General features: G+C 42.9%; 1 protein-coding gene across 2 annotated transcripts in view; it reads left to right on the forward strand.

Moving 5' to 3' along the window:
- dscc1 (DNA replication and sister chromatid cohesion 1) overlaps window positions 1-16,208 on the forward strand; it is a 60,029-nt gene that overhangs the window by 7,263 nt on the left and 36,558 nt on the right. For both annotated transcript variants that reach the window (XM_078540149.1, XM_078540151.1), the window contains exons 2-5: window positions 808-976; window positions 3,130-3,264; window positions 4,469-4,559; window positions 6,129-6,267. In XM_078540149.1, coding sequence (XP_078396275.1) covers window positions 808-976; window positions 3,130-3,264; window positions 4,469-4,559; window positions 6,129-6,267 — 534 coding nt within the window. The remainder of the gene's footprint in view (window positions 1-807; window positions 977-3,129; window positions 3,265-4,468; window positions 4,560-6,128; window positions 6,268-16,208) is intronic.

The raw sequence follows: 16,208 nt of genomic DNA on the forward strand, positions 1-16,208 counted from the left end.
ATTTTCTGCACCCTCTCAAGTGATGTCCTTTACCCTGGCGCCTGGAGGGGCAATACCATGCAGGACCCGTAATGACGTGCTCCCACAAAACATGTGGTGTTCTGAAACTCCCACATTGCACAGAATTGCAAGCAACAAGTTTCAGCTGCCCATGATCTAAAAAAAATCTCTATTCCTTCTTTTACAATCTACTTAGTTCCTTGTTTAAAGTATTAATTTGAATTAATGCCTCTAGACCTGTGCTAATATTCCTATTAATTTACTTACTGCTATGCTTGCCTTGATTAAAGTTTTTAATGACTTAGCTCCTAATTTGAACGAATGCCCTTGGGAGAGAAAGGGAAATACTCACCAGCCAACCCTGGGACAGCACACCTGATTTTTTTTTTCAAATGCGGCAGTTGGCTGTGAATCCATTAGCTCTTTCATCCTCCTGCTGGTCTCACTGTGCTCACTGTTGGTGGTGTTGCCACCACTCTTTTATCATCCCATTGGTCTCACTGTGCTCTTGCTCTTGGTGCTGCTGTCATTGCTTTTTTATCTTCACCCCCCCACCCCCCCCCACCCCACCAAGTCTTGCTGTCCTCTCACTCTCAGTGCTACTGCCACCCCTCTTTCCTCTTTCCCCCAGTCTTGCTCTACTCTTGCTAAAGCAGTAGGTTAGTTCCTAGACCTCTGTTGCCTTGGAGGGTTGAATGGTATGCACGATTTTTATGGTTTGACATGTTCAAAATAAGGACATATCTAATGTTATTCTTCTTTAAAAATGCTTAAACTCAGTTCAGTGTTTTGTTTTTTTGCTTTCAGCCTGACTATCCGAGGTGATGCGGATGAACATGCTGTGTTGTGTAGTGAAGATAAAACTTATGATCTGAAGATAGCTGATACATCAAACATGTTGCTCATCATACCTGATTGCAGAACCCCTGACCAGCTTACATCTGACTCGAGCACAGATCATTTGATACACTGTCAGGTGAAGTCTTTATGTAAACAAGGACTTCTTGAGGGAATAATTAACTCTGCACACCCATGTGTGTATTGAGATACAAATGGGTTTTAAAAAAACTATTCTCCAAATGTGAGTATTGCTGACACAGCCGTCATTTACTCCCCGTTCCCAGTTGTAATGAGAAGGTGGTGGTGGATCATCTTCTTGAATCAGTGCAAGTAATTTGGCACAATTGAACAGCTTGCTGGGCCTTTCAGAGGGCAGTTAAGAGCCAACCATGTTGGTATGGGGCTGGAGTCACACATAGGCCAGGCCAGGGTAAGGCAGCACATTTCTTTCTCTAAAGTGTATCAGTGTGCCATTTGAGGTTTAATGACAATCTGTCATGTTGCCTTCTTCCCTCACCACTGGCTTAGTGAGTTGTAAAGAAGAAGATCTTCAAGATGGACAGTTGCTAGGACAATCCTGAAATTCCTGACCCAAGGCCTTGCTATCTCAGCATAATCAGGGAGTTAACTCATATGACTTTGCAACCCACTAACCCATATGGCATTGCCCGGCACTTGCGGGGCACGAATGTTACTTGCCACTTCTAAGTCCAAGCCAGGATATTGTCCAGGTCCTGCTGCGTTTGGACATGGACTGCTTTGGTATCTGAGGAGTCATGAAAGGCAGCAGTGTGTACCATCTACAAGATGCACTGCAGAAACTCACCAAGGCTCCTTAGGCAGCACCTTCCAAACACATGACCACTACCATCTAGAAGGACAAGACCATTGCTACGTGGGAACACCACCACCTGGAAGTACCCCTCCAAGCCACTCACCATCCTGACTTGGAAATATATTGCTGTTTTTTCACTGTCGCTGGGTCAAAATCCTGGAACTCCCTCCCTAACAGCACTGTGGATGTACCTACACCATATGGACTGCAGCGGCTCAAGAAGGCAGCTCACCACCACCTTCTCAAGGGCAATTAGGGATGGGCAGTAAATGCAGGCCTAGCCAGTGACACCCACATTCCGTAAAATGAATAAAAAGAAACACTCCATCATAGTGCAAACTTGAACTTCATTGATGGTGGAAAACCTTAAGAGGTATTTTGGTGTTCACAAGATATTGAAAGCAGCACCTCAAATGGTTAAGCCATAAAGAAAATTAATGGGGTACATTGAAAAAGGTATGGAATAATTAAATCCCGATGTATGATAAGTCTATAAATGCTTACTAAGACTATGTTTGGAGTACTGTGTGCAGTTCAGGGCTCTACATTATAGGAATTATGTGGGTGAAGTTAAGAAGATACTGTGTAGATTCACTAGATTGCTGCTTGGAATGTGGAGATAACAATACAGAGACAGACTTGATAAATTGGGGCTTTTTTCATTAGAACAGAGGAGATTATGGGGTGATTTAATAGAGATGTTTAAAATTGTGATGGGACAGGACAGATTAAATGGGAAAAACAAAATACTGCAGATGCTGGAAATCTGAAGTAAAAACAAAGAATGTCAAAACACTCAAGTCAGGTATTGTCTCTGGAGAGAGAAGCAGTCAACATTTAGGTCGCTGGCCTTTCATCTGAACTGAAAAATGTTAAATATGAACAGGATTTAAGCAGGTAAAGGGGCAGGAAAAGAACAAAAGGGAGAGGTTTGTGATATGTCAGAAGGCAAAAGATGATTGAGTAACAAAAGTGATGACAGTGCAAGATTTAAATGAGAGAAGCAGAGAAACAAAAGATTGGTCCAGAGGAAGTGTAAATGGTTGCAACAGAATACTGGAGGGGGAAAGAAGTGTGGAGAATCTGACAGAGGAGAAGGTTTGTGGGGCCCAGGAATATGCTGGAAGAAAGGTAGACCTCTTTCCCCTCCCCCCCCCCCCCTGCTCCCGCAGATGTTTGGACCAAAATACTTAGCTGTGGAGGCAATTTTGAGTAAGTTAAATTGTAAAAGCATACAGGTTTTGTACAAAAAGTAAAATAGAAAGTATTTGGGATTAAATTACGTGTCAGTGGGTTTCTTGTTATTGGGTTTGAATACAAACAACTTGCAGAAATAATACAATTGCCTTCAAACCGAAACTGAGATTGCCTATCTTCATAATTCATCCTCAACCAGCCACTTCCAATGCTATAGTGGTGTTTCTTTTAATTAAACATCCTTTGATTTTGTACAGATTTATGGTTTTGCTAAAAGCTACTGGGAGTTGAAAAGATCTCGGCCGAAATTGAAGAAGTTAAAGAAACTTCTAATGGAAAACCAATACGAGGGGCCTTCTAGTGAGAAAGAAAGAAGTTCAACTTATCCAAAGGTATTTTTTATGGGTAGTTATTTCTTTTTGGACCATTATATTTAACAAGTTAGAATGTATGTTAGCTCTGGATTTCAGACTAGAATTTCTTGTTGATGTTTTGCATCCCTCAAACCAGCAATGCTGAGGGTAATTGTAACAACCCTGCTGCTGCCTAGCTTGAGATCAGCTAACTCAATACAGACCATGGGTTAAATGTGGGATTCTCCTGGTCTTATGGTCCAGCTACTCACAGGGACAAATCTGCTGAGCCATAAAGGCTAACTTGTGGCCCAGTTAGTAGACTCCCACCTCTGAATCAGAAGGCCATGTGTTCAAATCCCACTCCTGGAGCACAAAAATTTAGGCTGACGCTCCCAGTGCAGCACTGAGGGAATGCTGTACTGCCAGAGGTGCTGTCTTTTGCGTGAGATGTTAAACAAAGACACCAGCTGCTTCCTCTAGTGGATGTAAATGATCCCATGGCTTTATTTCAAAAAGATTTGGGGTAATCTTCCTGGTATCCTGGCTAATATTTATCCCTCGCTCAACACAACTAAGACAGATGATCTGGCCATTATCACATTGCTACTTGTGAGACCTGACTGCTGTACGCAAATTGGCTGCCATAATCCCTCCGTTACAACAATGATTGGGCATCAAAAGGACTAAGTTGGTTGCACTCTGAGATGTCCTGTGTAAATGCAAGTCTGTCTGTCTGTCTTCTTTCAATCTCATGTGCAAAGCTCCATAATTTGAAGAACTCCCACAAGGCGAAGAATATCTGCAACATGGAAAATAATAATTGCATTTTCAAGTTTACAATAAAGGTAATATGAGAGCGGGCCCTTGTGAGAGAATCTTATTGAAGGTGTCAATCTTTGTTCCAAGACCTTCCTCCCTCAAAATCTGTAGATTTGGTTTGTTGGGTGGGAGGTAATTCGCTGTCAGGATTTGTTAGTGAAACTTAAGGTGGCAACTGAGTGGAGAATGAAAGCGAACTGTAAGATGATATTTTCTTTCGTTGTTGAGCTACACTCAGTGCCACTTCACAGCACCGCTCCAACTCCTGAGATAATTGAACTGCACCCCACCACCCTGTGGAACCACGCATCGTAATTTGATCATGTCCCCCCCTCACAGTTTTGCTTCGCCATAGTTTAGTAAATTTTATATCTGATATGTTTGTCTTTTGATTGATATTGCTTTTCTCTTTGCATTTCAGTATACAAAGGAGGATTTAATGGAAACTATTCAAGCCAGCGAACAGGAAATAATGCAGCAGTTACAGTTGATACATGCATGCAGGATTGAAGGTAAATTGGAAGAGTGGAGGTGAATGGGGGTGAATTTCCACAGAGGCTGTCCTGTTCATCTCACATAACTTCACCGAGCCACAAAAAATGTCTAAATGTTACTTATGATGCTTTTTTTCCCCTGCGTTAACATACTATTGCATCAGTATTATGGTGGATGAGTGGAAGAAACCTCTGCAGAAATTCAATATTTGAATCTCTAACTCACCACTTTAAAGAACACACTGTCTGCTAGGCTAGTAGGTTAACATAATATGTTGCTAAGATGTAAATACCTGAAGGTCTCAGATTCCCACAGTTATAGTTTCAATTTATTTCAGTCCAAGCAACATTAAGCAGCAGCTGAGTGGGCTTTACACATCAAAGGCTGTGGGCCTTGACAACACCCAAGCTGTATGGCCTTTGTATCAAGAGCAGCACTAATGACTCCATTGATAATTGTTCTGTATGGCACATTACTGAGCCAGCCCAGGTTCAATCTGTTGTCAAGGTTAGTTGGGGTGCAAGGTGAGACATTAGTCAAGGACACCTCTTCTGCTCACTGTCCAGTGATTCCTGCTGGAAAATGCATGGTTTGGATGAAAACCAGAATGTAATTGACTGCGTTGTCCTTACTCGCCACAGTAGAATAACCAGAAAATCAATGTTCCCTTGAAAATGCCCACGCGGGTGAGTGGCTGGGAAGTTGTTCCTTTTTTTGGACCTGTACCGAAGTGTGAGTTGCTAACTTTTAGATAGGACCGATTAAGGCATCAAACTTGGAAACCAAGAGCTCAGCAGAATGCATCCCAGAGGTCAAATTATGTTGTTAAACTGAGCTTTGTAATCGTGGTATGAGGTCATCTGACTCTCCCTATGGTAGTGCGTATTCAGTTATGAAGCCTTTTATCCTGCCTAACAGAAATATCAACCTTAAGTTATTTGGTCACAGTGTGTGACATTCAATTGACAATTTAACACCGAGAATAATTATGTCCAATGCGTAAACAAATCCTGGTTAAGTGCCTTGTCAGTCAAGTGATGATATAATTCTTCACTGATCACATCGTCAAAGATTGTTATAACATCTCGGTACATAAGGACCCACAATTTGCTGTTGACCATAATACCTTATGTAAGGTGATGACTGAATTCTCCTTCAAACTATATATAATATATATATATATATATATATATATATATATATATATATATATATATATATATATCAGTCTTTAGATTATTTCAAGAGACCACAAAATTAGCAAAGTGAGGTAAGCTTTCAAAACTGCTTGAACTTTGCTGTTTATGATACCTGAGCTGACAGGTTTATGTGATTCAGTATACAAATGTTCATCACTGTTGTAGCAGCTCTGACATGTGTTTCATTGGTGAATTATTTTTTGTTCCTACTGTGCCCTCATTTTCTCTGAAACAGGCAGCTTGCACTGACTGGAGTGGTGTCTATTACTGCTAGCAAGCCAGAATATTAATCACACGTTTTAATTAAAATAGCAAGCTGTACATTTTTGCCTTAATTGAGGAATCATCTGTTTTTACACTGCCCCTTTCCTTCCTTCCGTAAATTAGGGTACTGGAGAATTCTGGAATTTGATTATGAGATGAAGCTCCTAAGCCATGTGACCCAGTTGGTCGATTCAGAGTCTTGGTCTTTCAGTAAGATTCCTCTAACTATTTGTCTACAAGAACTGGAGCTTCTTGAACCAAGGTGAGTGACACTGTGCAAATAAACTATTGGCGATGATGGCTGAAACTAGTTTTACTGTTGATGAAAGGTGACTTGCTTCGGTCCTGGCATGTCCATGAAGTTTGGCACGGAACAAAGCTGTGCCGCAGTTCCGTTTGCAAATTAGTTTGTGTTTCATATAACATTCTGAAAAATGCCTTGTCCTGGATCTGTTGGTCCTTTATTTTAATTGGGCAGTGGGGAACCTGATGATGTCTAATTGATTGATTGTTGGTAAGTGTGCATATTTTGTACATATATTTGATGATGCACTATTTAAAAAAAAATAGAGGGGATGTCTTGATCATTAAGAACAGATAAACCTGATTTTTCCAGCAATTCATAGTTTGCAAGATCTTGTTTAAACTCTTCCAATGCCAGTGACTCAAATTTCTTTTTTAATTGGTCAGTAAAGTCTCCTTTGGTCTTAGAAGAGTTCACAGAATAATAGAATAGTTACAGCATAGAAGGAGGCCATACAACGCGTCATGCCAAGTCAACTGTCTCAAAAGCAACTAAGCAAGTCCCACACCTCCGCACTTGGAGCCCTTCAAATTTTTTTATTTCCGGGTGCTTATCCAATTCCCTTTTGAAAGCCACAATTGAATTTGCCTCCCCAACACTCTCAGATCCTACCCACTCATTCTATAAAAAGGTTTACTTCATGTTACCAAAGGCTCTTTTGCCAGACACCTTAAACCTACATTTTCTGGTTCTTGACTCTTCTGCTACTGCAATGATTTCTTTCTACCTTCTCTGTCTAGATCCCTCATGATCTAGAACATCTCAAATCTCTTCTCAACCTTCCCCAAGGAGCACAACCCCAGTTTCTCCAATCGCCCTCATAACTGAAGTCTCTCATCCCTGGAACCATTCTCATAAATCTTCCCTGCACCCTCTCTAAAGCCTTCACATTCTTCCTTAAGAGCGGTGGTCAGAATTGGAACAATACTCCAGTTGAGGCCAAATCGGTGTTTTATAAAGGTTCATCGTAACTTCCATGTTTTTGTACTCTATGCCTCTATTTATAAAGCCTAGTGCCTCATATGCCCTTTTAACCACTTTCTCAACCTGTCCACCACCTTCAACAGTTTGTGCACATATATCCCCAGGTCCCTCTGTTCCTTTACCCCTTTTAGAATTTTGCCTTTTAGTTCACATTGCCTCTCCTCATTTTTCCTACCAAAATGAATCACTTTTCACTTCTCTGCTTTAAATTTCATCTGCTACATGTCTGCCCATTCCACGAGTCTGTGTCCTCATGAAGTCCATCACTATATTCCACAGTTCACAATAATTTCACGTTCTGTGTCACCTGGAAATTTTGAAATAGTGCCCTATACACTTAAGCCTATGTCGTTAATATTGTCAAGAAAAGCAGTGGCCCCATTATCAACATGACTGTGTACCTTCCTCTCGCCTGAAAAACAACAGTTCACCGTTACTCTCTGCTTATTGTTGCTCAGCCAACTTTGTATCTATGCTGCCTCTGTCTCTTTTATTCCATGAACTTCACTTTTGCTGACAAGCCTATTATGTGGCACAAATGTCTTTTAGAAGTCCATATACACCACATTAATTGCAGCACCCCCATCAACCCTTTCTGTAACCTCATCAAAAAACTTAGTCAAGTTAGTTAAACACAATTTGTCTTTAACAAATCTGTGCTAGCTTTCCTTAATTAATCCACACTTGTTGAAATGACCGTTCATTTTCTTCCAGATTATTGTATCTAAAAGCTTTCCTATGACTGAAGTTAAACTGACTGGCCTGTAGTTCCTGGATTTATCCTTACACCCTTTTTTTGAACAAGGGCAACATTCACAATTCTCCAGTCCTCTGGCACCATCCCTGTATCTAAGGAGGATTGGCAAGTCATGAACAGTGCTTCTGCAATTTCTATCCATACTTCTCTCAGCATCCTGATGAATCGCATCTGGTCCTGGTGATTTATCAAATTTAAGTACAGTCAGTCTTCCTAATTTGTCCTCGTTAACAAATTTTAGTTCACCCAGTATTGCCACTACTTCCTGTTTCACAATGATTCTGGCAGCATCTTCTTCTTTGGTAAAGACAGATACAAAGTACTCACAAAATTCCCTAGTAATGCCCTATGCCTTTATGCATAGATCCCTTTTTGGTTCCTAATTGGCCCCACCCCTCCTCTTACTACTCTGTATTACTATTTGTATGGCTTATGAAGGCTTTTAGATTCCTTTTTATGTTAGCTACCAGCCTCTTCACATACTCTCTCTTTGCCTTTTTTGTTTCCTTTTTCAATTTCCCTCTGAACATTCTATATTCAGCCTGGCTCTCACTTGTATAATCAACCTGACATCTGTCATATGCACCCTTTTCTTGCGTCGGATTACTCTCTATGGGTTGGATTTTATCAGCCCTCTTAGGATGGACGCATCTTACTCTTGTCTCTTTTATCATCTAGGGAGCTCTGACTTTAGTTGCCCTATCTCTCCGCCTTGTGAGAATGTACCTCGACTGTACCCGAACTGTCTTCTCTTTAAAGGGCAACCCGGTGTTCCGTTACGGATCTGCCTAACTGGGACAGATCTGTTCTCACCCCACTGAAATTGGCACTCCTCCAATTAAATATTTTTACTTTAGATTGCTCTTTGACCTTTTCCATGGCTAATCTAAACCTTATGATTAAATATGCAAAGAGCAGCAAAACATATTTCTGGTGCACTCAATTGTAGAAATGGTGATTGCTTCACTGATCTGCCAAAGCCCGAAGCTCCATCCCTCAATCTCGCCCACTCTGCCTCTTTTTTTTTCCTTCTTTGGGGTGTTCCTTAAAACTTATCTCTTTGACAAGACATTTGGTTACCTGTCCTGATATATCCTTAATTGTGGCTTGGTGTCAAATTTTGTTTTAACAATCCCGTGAAGCACCTTGGTGCACTTCATTACGTTAAAGAGGCTATATAAATATAAGTTGTTGTTGTTGATCACTGATCATTGGTGATATGTCATCAATCTTCCTTCAAGTATTTGTGGCTTTCTGGTGGCTCAAGTTAAATAATAATGATTGTTTTGCTCAGATTGTTTGGTTAAGATTACAACACTGATTAATCAAAGTCCTCAGAATTTTATTTTAAGAGAGTAATCATGAAATTACAACTAAATGAAGGGTAACAAGTAATGCTCCTTTAATATAATAGTCACATTACATCAAGAATCCAGATTTTTAGTAGCACAGACCTGCAAGACTTTTGTAGTGAAATTCATATTTTTATTGGAACAGCGCTACTTTCAATATTGGATTTCTGGTTATTCTTTCATCAAAGACTGGTAGAATCAAAACACCTCATCTGGTAAAAGCTACACAAAGCCACCCCTTCCCTCCCTTGCCCCCCCCTCATCCTTGCCATTCCAACCTCCCCATGACATCGCTGTCTCCGATGCCTTCCCCGTCCCACCACATGTCTATATTGACCCTGCCCACCAATTTTAAGTACAGCCAGCCTTCCTAATTTCTCCTCATTAACAAATTTTAGTTCATCCAGTATTGCCACTACTTCCTGTTTCACAATGATTCTGGCAGCATCATCTTCTTTGGTAAAGTCAGATACAAAGTACTCATAAAATACCTTAGCCAAGCCCATCAAGCAGCCGTACCTCTGACATTTTGGAAATCATCTAATTAAAGTGCACTAGGACCTTTCTCATTATTCTTTCACCAAAGACTTTAATAGAATCAAAACCCCATACTCTGCGAAAAGCTGCATAAAGCTTTTCCATTCTTCCTTGTCATCCCTTTCATGTCATCTCCATCCCACCAGATTTCCATCTTCACTGTGACACACCTCTTCCAGTATCCGTTGTGGGCAAACCTCAGGAACCATGTGGAGATGAAAAAAAACTTCTAACAAACTTAGAGAGTTCTCACTCATATATAATTAGTTGCTTTGTAGTACAGAACTAGGTTCTGGAATAGTTCCTGAAGATTGGAAGGTAGCAAATGTCACCCCATGATTTAAGAAGGGAGGGGGAGCGAAAACAGGGAACTACAGACCTGTTAGCCTTACATCAGTAGTAGGGAAAATGCTAGAATCTATTATAAAGGATGTGATACCATGGATACTTGGATAATCATGATCTGATTGGCATAGTCCAGTGTGGATTTGCGAATGGGAAATCATGTTTGATGAACTTGTTGGAGTTTTTTTTAGGATGTTACTAACAAAATTGATAAAGGAGAGTCGATGGATTTAGTATACTTGGATTTTCAGAAGGCTTTTGATAAAGTCCCCCACAGGAGGTTGATTAGCTAAATAAAAGCACATGGGATAGGAGGTAATATACTGGCATGGATTAAGGATTGGCTAACAGGCAGGAAACAGAGTAGGAATAAACAGGTCATTCTCGCGTTAGCAGTCTGTGACTAGTGGGGTACTGCAAGGAGCAGTACTTGGGCCCCAGCTGTTCACAATATATATCAATGATTTGGGTGTGGGGACCAAATGTAATATTTCCAAGTTCGTGGATGATACAAAGCTAGGTTGGAATGTGTGTTTTGAGGAAGATGTAAAGCGGCTACAGGAGGATTCGGACAGGCTTAGTGAGTGGGCAAGAACATGGAAGATGGAATATAATGTGGAAAAATGTGAGGTTATCCACTTTGGTAGAAGGAACAGGTGTGCAGAGTATTTCCTAAATGGTAAGAGATTAGAAAGTGTAGATGTACAAAGCGACCTGGGTGTCATTGTCCATAAGTCACTGAAAGCTAACATGCAGGTGCAGCAAGCCATTAGGAAGTCTAATGGAATGTTAACCTTTATCACAAGAGGATTTGAGTACAGGAGTAGTGAAGTCTTGCTTCAATTGTACAGAAGCTTGGTTAGACTGCACCTGGAGTATTGTGTACAGTTTGGTCCACTTACCTCAGAAAGGATATTATTGCCATAGAGGGAGTGCAACAAAGGTTCACGAGACTTGTTCCAGGGATGGGGGTTCTGTCTTATGATTGGGCAAATTGGGCCTGTATTCTCTAGAGTTTCAAAGAGTGGTGATCTCATTGAAACCTACAAAATACTTAAAGGAATAGACAGTGTAGATACAGGTAAGATGTTTCCCCTGGTTGGGGAGTCTAGAACCAGGGGACACAATTTCAAAATAAGAGAAGGACCAAGATGAGGAGAAATTTCTTTACTCAGAGGGCTGTGAACCTTTGGAATTCTCTACCCCAGAGGGCCATGGAGGCTCAGTCATTGAGTATGTTTAAGGTAGAGATTGATAGATTTCTGATTAACAATAACGTAAATGGTTATGGGGGTAGCGTGAGTAAAAGGCATTAAAGTGTTCGATCAGCCTTGAATGGCATAGCTGGCTCAATGGGCTGAATGGCTGCCTTCTGTTCCTATGTCTTAACTTCAGTATTGCAGAAAAAAGAGACATGCTTTTCATCAAGAACTCATCAGGACCGAATCTTAAGAATACCAAATTTCAAATGGAACAACAATTTATACTGCATGAGAAAAGGTGCTGATTGGTCGAGATGTTGCCATGGAGAATACATCAGGGAAACAGTTATCCCTCAAACTTTTGTTTAGTTGTCAGAGGGCCCTGCGTATGAATATAAGTAGCTTCCAGCGCACGTAAGTGAGCCACATTGTGAGCCTGACTGATAATCTTAAATTGGTTGTTAGTGGAATTCTTAGCACAATCAGGATTTTTTATTGAGTGTTGTTTAATCACGGAATCACATATAATATTGGATACTATGTTCTGAGTTTTACAAGTGTGGGCTGGTTGAGTACAGTCAGTACTCTGCCTGTTGTGAGCGACTGAAAGGATGTATTGTTTGACACAATCCGCCAGGTGTTGGGATATAAGGCCTACATACTTGGCATCACACCAACACTGAAATTCATACACCACATTGTTCATTTGTGTGGTAAGCAGGATGTCTTTTTGGCTTGATGGCAGCGTCGTGTTAGTGGAGAATACCACTCATTGCTATGGCATAATAGCAGCATGAAATGGCTAGCCTCACCTGTTGCACGAATTTTTGAGATACTATACCTTTCCAGGGTAATCTGAGGTAGACTGGGCACTTTTCAGTACCGAAAGTAGTGACCTTATGCCCATTCATGAGTTTGAGCAACATACAGTGAGCAATGATCTGATCATGGTAGCTGTTATCCTGCAGGATAGCTTTGATGCGCTCTATTTTGCCATCAAGCTTGCACGGTGAGCATGAGGCTCCGGCCCTATTTACGAGGTTGCTGATAAGGCCAGTCATATAGCGTGGAGCTGTAAAAATCTGAACACTTAAATTGACTGGCGAAGGTAGACTTGCGGTAGACAGTAGTAGAGGACCCATTAGCAGATCTCTCTTGGTAGAATTTGGTACTCTTGAGATTCTATCCTGATGAGTGCAAGACAAAAAGCTCCAACAGCCTGTCTCTTTTTCAGCAATACTCATACATAATTGATACTGGAAAAGAACTCTCAATCTTGAAACCTGTTCCAAAATTTTAAATCGCCTCAAGTATCTGCTAAGAACAAAGAAATATAGGAGGAGTAGTAGGCCATTCAGCCCCTCAAGCCTATTCTGGAAATCAGTTAGATCATGGTTAATGTTAATTCCATCTACTCGCCTTTGTTCTCTATCCCTTAATATCCTTGCTGAACAAAAATCTATTGATCTCACTTTTGAAACTTTCAGGTGACCAGTCTTGAGTTGTGGAGTGTGGAGTTGGGAGTGTGGAGTTGGGAGCTTCCAGATTTCCTGTACCCTCTGTATGCAGCGCTTGCTGACATCACCCTTGAACTGCTTGGCTCTAATTTTAAGGTTAATACCCCCTTGTTCTGGACTCTCTCACCAAAGGCAAAAGTTTTTCTCCATCTGCTCTATCAACAAAGCAGGTGGAACAGGTGGCCAGACATCTGTTTTTCTAGACGGCCTCATTATGAATGCTTGGCTGAGCTCGAAGAATGGACAATTGACAGCTCAGTAAGCAATGTTAACACCAGCTTGAAGAGGAGTGTTAGCCTTGTTTGACTGACCTTGTAATAATCTGGGGCAGAATTTTGAGTTTGGTGGGCAGGCCCGGGATTGGCCGGGAAACGGACTGCTGCCCGGGATTGGCCGGGAAACGGACTGCTGCCCGGGATTGGCCGGGAAACGGACTGCTGCCCACGATTGGCCCTCGACCGTGATTTCACGCTGGCAGGCCAATTAAGGCCCGCCCAGCATGATCCGCGGCACCCCACTGGTCGGGAAGGGCCGAGTGGGGGCAGGGGCCTGTCAGCCGCCGGGTCCAATGGTGACCCAGCAGCGGGTTTAAAAACAGCACAAGCAGTCTCTTGAAGGCTGCCATGGAAGAATGTCTCTTCTTGGTAAAATTCAAGTAACGGAGTCCAGTGCGGCTGGACACGGCAGGCAGAAGGGCAGGCCGGGTGGGCACTCGGCTCCCTGCTTTTCGGATGAGTGCCTCGTGGTCCTCGTGGTTGCAGGAGGGACACCCTTGTCCCTAGAAATGGGAGGAGGAAGCCACTGCACCTCACTAAGGGGACATGGGAGGAGATTGCGGCGCAGGTTAGCAACCATGACGTGGTGTGGCATACATAGGAAAAGTGCCAGAAGAGGTTCAATGACCTGCTGCGCTCAGGGAGGGTGAGTACCGTGTTGGCGTGGGTCAGTATGCAGAAGTGTTAAGGTATGGCCATCCACCCCGTGGAGCTCAGTGGCAGCCCTGGTATGAGGTGGCAGCCCTGGTATGAGGTGGCAGCCCTGGTATGAGGTGGCAGCCCTGGTATGAGGTGGCAGCAGATATTTGGTTGCCTAGCTGAAGGAGCGTTGGATCAAGGCTCCCTTGGTGTCTCTGCCTCCCTGGAGGTTACTGAGTTCTGCCTCCACGCCCTCAGCATTCGCCTCGCCGCGCTCCTCTTCTGATTCACTATTGGATTCATCATCTGTGGCCTGTACAGCTGCGTCAAGATCCTCCTCCTCCAGTGGGTCCTCCCTTGCCAATGCCAGATTGTGGAGAGTGCTGCATGCAACCACTATCAGTGACATCCGCTCTGGGATGGTATTGTAGTGCTCCCCCTGAACGGCCCAGGCATTGGAAGCGCATCTTGAGAAGACCTATGGTCCTCTCTACCACCACGTTTGTGAAGGCATGACTGCTATTGCAACACTTTGGCATTGCATCTCAGACATATTGAGGCAGTTGCATCGCTGCCTGTAAACCCTGGCAACAGGATAGTGGCATCTTCTGTGGCCCCTTCCGCCTTACACTTCCTGCTGGCCCTGCGCCCCTTGTGCCTGTGCCTTTCCTCCCACAGGTCCCTCCCCTGGATGCTGCATTGGGGCACCTGGCCTCCTCTCCCTTCTGTCCCTCTCTTCCTCTTCAGAGGAGGTGCCACCAGTGGAGACCACAATCCCCATTACCAGGGTAATGGAAGGCTGTCTGATACCTGGAAGGGTCCACATGGACTGAATCATCCGGGAGCCTTGGAGACACCAAAAAGTCCTGAAATGAAACCTGGAAATGCTAAGAATGAAGCCCTGAACAGAGATGAAGCTGCCAAGTACCAATAAGCAACCAGCAGCAAACTATCTCCAAAACTCATCACTACTCACAGTGGCAATGCTGTTGACCCTTTTTATCCTGCCCTTGGATGAGGTTTCGCAAGTTGTGGGCTGGCTGCCTGTCCATTTTGCCTGTGTGATGAGTGCAAAATCACAGGAGCAACGTAAGATCCAGCTTAATTGCCTTTTTAATGGCCTTCATTGGCCTCGTAGTCGATGGCGGGCGCGACTTCAGCTCCTGCGCGCGCCCGCTGACCTAAGACGTGGGAGTGCGCGATGATATCAGGATGCTCACCCAACTTCATCACATGCTATTTTACGCACGAGCAGGTTGAGTGGGCACCTGCTCCCACAGCGAAAAGTTCTGTCCTGAATCTTCCTTTGAAGAGGTTTAAGAGGTGTGGAGTGGCTAAAAGATTTTGTCATTGATACTGTGGGCCAGATTTTCGCCAGCAAGGCAAGAAGCTCAAGTCGGGAAATCTACCTACTTGGTGGACCTGTCTGACTGGAAATGACCTCCCCATGAACAATTTTCGCTCCGGGGAGAGCGGGGCATGATTGAGTCTGGCCTACCGCCTCTGGTGGTGGCCACAGAGACGAGTGAGTGCCAAGGTGGGATGGTTAGAAGCCCTCCTCAGTTCTCTGAGCCTTTGGTCCAGTTGTGTAAAAAGCTGTTAGGCCCTCTAGCCCTCATCCCATGCCACCTTAATAACTCCTCACCCAGTATCTACTATGGGCAGACCACCAGAACCATGTGGAGATGAAAAAAAAACTTCTGACAATCAAAGAGAGTTCTCTCTCATATGCAATTAATACTGAAAAGAATTCATTCACGAAACCCATTCAAATATTTTAAATCCCTCAAGTAGTCAAGCTGTGGTTAAAAACAAACATCTATTCACTAGCCACATCAAAAACAGCTAGCCCTTTAAAATTGTCAGTCAGACCCCCTGCTGAGATAACTTTTGAAAACTCAGCCAAGTATTGATAATGACCTCCAGCTGTAATAACAACCCTTGGGAAATGTCAGAAATGAAGTCTTGAAACTGCAGCAACAGTTGCCTAATGTTTTTTTCTAATCTACAAAAGATGGCCTATCAATCAATGCAATGCAGCCGCGGGTGTGCGCCTTTTTACTCTAACTGAAAACTGAAGTCTATTTTTCCCTGTTTATAGGGCTGGGGATTTAAATAACTTCAGATCATGAAACTTAAATAGACCTTATCCACCTTTCACAAGTGTATATGTCTCCTCAATAAATTTGTGACTCCCACACTTTGGGTTAAGGCCCTTGGAACAGTGAAAAAGGGGTCTGTTTGAATGCAGCACTAATTTCAAATGGCCCTGCTGAATTCGGGTTTCTTGC

Source organism: Cetorhinus maximus, chromosome 4, assembly GCF_964194155.1.
Source record: "Cetorhinus maximus chromosome 4, sCetMax3.hap1.1, whole genome shotgun sequence".
Classification (NCBI taxonomy): Eukaryota; Metazoa; Chordata; class Chondrichthyes; order Lamniformes; family Cetorhinidae; genus Cetorhinus; species Cetorhinus maximus.